General features: G+C 50.5%; 1 protein-coding gene across 3 annotated transcripts in view; it reads right to left on the bottom strand.

Moving 5' to 3' along the window:
* Positions 1 to 270: 270 nt before the first annotated feature.
* Positions 271 to 6,361, bottom strand: part of EFNA2 (ephrin A2) — a 139,002-nt gene continuing 132,911 nt past the window's right edge. For all 3 annotated transcript variants that reach the window (XM_039516004.1, XM_039516005.1, XM_039516003.1), the window contains one exon: positions 271 to 1,466. In XM_039516004.1, coding sequence (XP_039371938.1) covers positions 1,348 to 1,466 — 119 coding nt within the window. In that variant the 3' untranslated portion in view covers positions 271 to 1,347. The remainder of the gene's footprint in view (positions 1,467 to 6,361) is intronic.

Here is a 6,361-nt window from a genome sequence, read left to right as displayed (position 1 = left end):
CCAGCAGAGCGGTGACATTCCTGACATTAAACCCCCTTCCCCTCCAGCCTTCCTGCTCAACTCTCCCAAACTCGATTTTTGATCCTGCTCGCGGTGACCTCAGTGGCAAAGCCCCCTCCCCACACATTCTCCCACTGCCTTCACTGGGCCCAGGAACCCTTCCGCAGGCGTTGCTCCTGGCTTCTCCAAGGACGTCAATTGCAGGGTCAATTACATTTGGCTGGCTTATTTGTATACCTTCCCATCCCTCCCCCAAGAAAACCGACCCTCCCCCCGCCCAAAGAAACCACCCACATATCCATGAAAACCGTACAGTCGTCCCACAAGGTTCTGACAACCAAGCCAGGTCAGCGCTCCTCCAAAAAGCCTCTGATGGCCTGTTTCCATCTGGCCCCCTGCCTCCAAAACACAGGCCCTGAAAGGAGCATTAAGGTGTTGGCACCGCTCTGCCCAGGTGGCGCTGAGTCCAGTGGTACCAGCAACGGCAAACAGATGGGCTAGTCTCCAAAACAAAAAAGCAGTGAGCACTGTCGTTCTCGGCCCGGATCCGGCACGTCCCAGAGTCCGGGCACCTTGTTTGTTCGCCAGCCACCAACCTCCCCTGCTTGGAGCCAGGGACTGAATCTGTCTGAGCATCGTGGAAAACCCGGGAAGGAAAGCCCAAGCTAGCCCCTGATCCTGCATTCCCATGACGGCTTGGAAGGGGAATGCTGCTCACGGAGATTTCTGAACCACGGACGGGAGGCGGGGGTGTCGTTTTGTGGCTAAGTCTCAAGAAGTGCAAGAAAAGCACACAAAAAATATAATAATAAAAGGATTCTAATATTTGGTCTAGAAATTTCAAAAGCAAAATCCTACAAGGAGGGTCAAAGCGAGCTGAGCCCAGCACCACGAAAAGGGGCCGTCCCGGAAGCAGGAAACCAGCGCCGATCCCACGCTGCTCTTTTCCACTGTTATTTTGTCATTCCCCGCCCCCACCCCCAAACCAGACTGCCGAGGTGCGGGGCAGGGGTGTGATATTTTGTACATCGGTAGAAATTTTGCAGCCTTCTTCCAAGCGAATCCACGCCAGGAACAGAAATGCTCCGAGCTGGGAGTAAGGCCGGGATAGGGAAAAAATCCTTCCTCGTGTCCCCTGCCCAACCCCACCTCCCGGCTCAGGAGTCGCAGTTCAAAGGTTATCGTGAAAGAGAAAACTTTTTAAAAAAACAAAGCAAAAGGCTGGCTCGAGAGGGTTCCTTCTCCCCGGAGGCAGACAGAACACGTCTCTTCTCCTGCGTGTGTCTGTCTCTCTCCTCCTTTCCCTGCCAAACCGCTCCCCTCTTCCTTTGTTTTCTCCTCTCGGGGCTAGGAAGTGAGAACAGTCCAAAACACCGGCACCACGAGGATGAGGTGCGGGACCCTGAGGCTGCAGCAGGAGTTATTGCTGGTGAAAATAGGCTCCGGAGATTCGTACAGGGAGTCATCTGTGAAGGGGGAGGAAAAGAGACATGTGTCAGACCGCCTGGGAAGCTGTAGGGCCTGATCCTGTAATGTGCTGAGCATGGTCAACAAGGGGCGCTTAGCACCTCACAGAATTGTTTGGGTCTCTCCCAGGATCAGGCCGACTGGGGGTCTATGCTGCGGTCGTCCTGCATTGGATTAAATATCTGTGGTGCTTGAAGAGGTCTGAGCGAACTGCAAGGTTGTCAACCCCCTGGGTTCTGAAATCATGAGCACCCACCTCTCACCCCCTGAAAAAATCATGAAATTTTAAAGTAACAACTATTAGGTTCTTTTTCCATTTGCTTTCTGGATTTTATTTGCCTCCTTGGGGTGGTCACATTTACAATCTTTTTTCTCCGTAGCCAGCAACGTGAGAACCATACTTTATTAGGGGGTTTAAATGAGAGCTGAGAGCCTTGCCTAATCACATGACTCCAGGAACTGGGGCTTTAAAGCAAATATTAGGAGAGTGGCGATAAACTCAACACTGAGATTGCAGGATTGGTGTCTGAGATTGTAAAGCTCTTTGGAGCTGGGATTACGAGCATTTCTAGCTGCTCGGGGAGGGGCCTAGAACATACTTATGGACGCCATGAAAGAATAAACCATCCTAATAGGAACATAGGAACTGCGAGAGAGGATGAGATCCAAGAGCCAGCTAGCCCGGTATCCTGTCTCCCACAGTGGCCGATACCAGACACTAAGAGGAAGATGTAAGAACCAAGACATGGGTTAATGATGTGGGATAATCTGCTCCCTACATCAGGTCCCACCTTGATCTCTGATAGTTAGCGACTGGCTTAAGCCCTGAAGCCTGAAGGTCCCTTCAGAAATTTTTGGTGTCATTAATCAATTTGCATAATCAAAGACATGCTCTTCATCTAGGAAGGTCAGTAGCTAGCTGTGTGCATAAGACACTGTCGTTTCTAATCCTTTCTTCTTGGGCACATCAAAAGAAAACTTCTTCCCAACTGATTTTGTTGTCTTCAAGAGCTCCAGACACAGGGCGTTCCAGATCAGATCCACACCGGGAAACTAAACTCACTATAAAAAAGGAGAGAAAATACAGCAGCTGCATTTTAGAGCTGCTTAAACCTTGATACTTCCCCCCCCCCCCGCATTTAATTTCAATGGCGCCTCCCTCATTCGCCTGCCACTTTCTCTTGGTTTCCTTTGGTAAGTGATGATTGTTCTTTGTTTCATTTGATTTATTATATCCATAGAAATACCAACAAAGGGAACGGGAACGTACAGCCAGTATGGGGGGAAGTGATTAGAGCAAGAACAGTGTCAACCTCACGCATTCAAAACTCTAGAGCGAGGCCTTCAGAAGTCACGAGACTGGCTTCAAAATCTTAAGATTTAAAAAAAGAATCAAGCACGTTGGGCCCTTTTTTAACCTGCCCTCTGGTGTCCGAAACTTTCCAGGTCCCGTCTTTCCGTTTTCTTCTGCCACCACCGGGGCTGCACTTCTAGCTTCGGGTCTTTCGGTTGGTTTTCTTGTTGTTGGTTTTGATGACACCTGGAGTAATTTACCGCACTAGCAACTTACCAAACAGGAATTCATTCAGGGAAGTCCCATGGCCTGAATTAGACGCAGGAGGCCGGATTTTAGTATCACAATGATCCCTTCTGGCCTAGGAATCGCTGAATAAGAAAAACCTCAGACACTGTGAGCCTGGTGGTAAAATCGTGAGGGCAGGCAGTGCGGGATCAAAGAAATGGAAAGGCAATTCCATAGTAAGAGCCTGGCACCAGGGCCGCCCAGAGGGTTTTGCCCCAGGCCCCGCAGGGGCCCCCACGAGAATACAGTATTCTAGAGTATTGCAACTTTTTTTTATGGAAGGGGTCCCCGAAATTGTTTTGCCCTGGACCCCCTGAATCCTCTGGGCAGCCCTGCCCGGCACCAGCAATGAGACCCAAGAGGGGAAACAATGCGGCCAGATCTGACATCCTCGCTCAGCCAGGAAGGGTCTATTGAGCTTGAGGAAAGGTGGCAAAACCTGGCCCACAGACACAGAAAATCCAGGGAGCTGCAAACATGGACCTGGCAAATGCTGGTCCAGAAAATAGCTCTGGCCCTGATCTTGGGGACGCTTAAGCAGCTGAGTAACTTTTCTCCCATGAGCAGTTCCCTTTAATTGAGATGCGGGTAAAAATGCCGTGAGTCCCTGGCGCCTTGTCAGCTGAATGGGAGATAGCATCTGGTAGAGACAGGCTCTGCCTAGCACTTGGGCACTGTCACTGAATGCTAACGGTTCCTTCTGCATCTTAGTCCATGTGTTTGTAGTCATCCTGGCTGCTTAATTCCCCACGCAACCAGGTTCTGCAAAGCCTCCGAGGTGAGGCCTGATCCAAAGCCCAAAGAAGCCCATGGGCATAAGAACGGCCAGACTGGGTCAGATCAATGGTCCATCTAGCCCAGTATCCTGTCTTCTGCCAGTAGCTGGTACTAGGTGCTTCAGAGGGAATTAACAGAACAAGGAAATTATCAAGCGATCCATCCCTTGTTGTCCGGTCCCAGTTTCTGGCAACAGACTCATAGACTTTAAGGTCAGAAGGGACCATTATGATCATCTAGTCTGACCTCCTGCACAACGCAGGCCACAGAATCTCACCCACCCACTCCTGTAACAAACCCCTAACCTATGTCTGAGTTATTGTGGTTTGAAGACTCAGAGGTTATGGGACACTCGAAGCATGCTGTTGAATCCCTGTCCACGTGGCCAATAGCCATTGATGGACCTATCCTCCATGAACTTATCTAATTCTTTTTTTAACCTTGTTATACCTTTGGCTTCACAATATCCCCTGGCAATGAGTTCCACAGGTTGACTGCGTGTTGTGTGAAGTACTTCCTTTTGTTTGTTCAACCTGCTGCCTGTTAATTTCACTGGGTGACCCCTGGTTCTTGTGTTACGTGAAGGAATCAATCACATTTCCTTATTCACTTTCTCCACACCTTTCATGATTTTACAGATCTCTACCACGTCCCCCCTTAGTCGTTTCTTTTCCAAGCTGAAAAGTCCCAGTCTTATTAACCTCTCCTCATAAGGGCTTTGAATTGGGCTCACGCTGCAGCGAAGCAGAGACCCAGTCCTACTCTTGTGCCGTCCCGGCGGCAATGCTGGGTTGCACAGGAACCCCCAGTTCCAAGACAAAACATGGGCCCTTGCAAAGGGAGTTCTGTGCGCATTGGCCCAGACGGGAGAGCTAAGCTGTCTTGGTTAAACCACAGCGAGGAACTCCAGCCGCTGAGGTTAGAGGCTGTTTGCAGCCAGCAGCAAAAGGACAGTGAAAGTGGGGGACCCAGCAAGGCCTGGGGAGATTGATGTGAAATGAAAATACCTGCTGGGCAGGTATGAAAGCTCAGCCCTGTCCGGGCGCTGCTGCTGCTGCTTTTATGGGCTGATGTTCTCAAGGCGTGTGGTGCAGGAGGGTTTTGTTCTGCTTCATTAAAACCAGGCTGACAGACCCATGGGAACAGCTGCCTGCCTGCACAGTGAGCCTTTCGGAATGAAGTCCCCGATATCCCCATGGAGCTCGATGCCGAAGGAGTGGTTCAAAAGCTGGCTGGGACCCAGAGGTGTCCAACTGGGTCTTGGGTTTTGGACTGTCAGTCTGGTGACTTGAGAAAAAGCCACAACCGGACCACCGGCCACCTCCCAAACGGATGAGGTAACTGCTCACGACACAATCGGATATTAGGAAAAACTTGCGAACTGTCAGGAAAGTGAAGCACAGGACCAGGTTACCTAAAGAGGTTACGGCATCCCTGTCATTGGATGATTTAAGAACAGACACTTGTCAGGGATGGTCTAGGGTTATTTCATCCTGCCTCCGCACAAGCGGTTGGACTAGATGACCCCTTCCAGCCCTCCATTTCCATTCTCTCTCTCCCTGCGTCCGTCTGTATTTCACACGCAGTATGAGGCATCCGTCTTTCCCACATGTTTTATTGTCGTATAAACAGCAGCTGGAATAACAGGTAATCGGGAGGCAAATTCTTGGGGTTTGAATCGCGGGACATGCTCTTATCTGCTCTTGTTCCCAGCAGCTGTGCAGTGTAGCAGAGGGGGCCGGGAGCTCCCCGCGCTGACCCTGGGGGTAGGGGTAAGGTTATTGCTCTGTAAATGGGATTAGAAGGCATTTCATCCCGATTCTCTCCTAAGCCTCTCCCTGACAGCCGAGTATGCCAAATATGCGGGTGGTATTGTGCGAGATGGATTAGATCCAACCGCTGTTGCCAACTTGTAAGCAGCCTGGGAGACTCACGCCCTGTAATTCTGGCCAGAGCTGGAGTTGGACCAACGTTTGGGAGGTCAAAGGGCAATTGCTTAATAACAATCCAATAATCCAGCATCCAAAACCCTAATCAGGCAGCAAAGCAAGATTCATTCAAGGGAATAAGTTAAATTGCGACTAAAGCTGTTAATGTGTTCCCTGGGCTCCGCTCTCTTCTGTTTATTACTGGATTAAGGATCTTACAGACCTGAAGCCAGGAAAAGCAGAGCTTTCCCCTGGCCATTGGTGCAATTTTCTCCTGCTCCTGCCTGTCCTATTTCCCTCCCTCTCTTGTGTCGTTTCTTTTCATCTGCTCTTCTTCCTTCGCTGCTGCTCTTTTGCAGTGTTTTACACACGTGTGCCATTAATGTTCGGGTTGCAGTAGCGCCGCCAGGTTCCATGCATGATCAGGGCCCCAATGTGCTAGGTGCTGCACAGACACCTTGTAGCAGGGTCTTCCTCCATGAGTCTGCAGGTCACCGTGCAGCGGGGTGCTGGTCCTGCGCGGCACTGAGTACTCCCCTTGCCCTGCAAACTGCCACTTAGTTGGGAGCATTCATGAAGTTTTGGGCTGCCCAGGACGTATGGCATG

The sequence above is a fragment of the Mauremys reevesii genome, linkage group 26 (genome assembly GCF_016161935.1).
Source record: "Mauremys reevesii isolate NIE-2019 linkage group 26, ASM1616193v1, whole genome shotgun sequence".
Taxonomy (NCBI): Eukaryota; Metazoa; Chordata; order Testudines; family Geoemydidae; genus Mauremys; species Mauremys reevesii.
The sequence above is the reverse complement of the archived record's forward strand: the minus strand, read 5'-3'. Positions and strand labels throughout refer to the sequence as shown.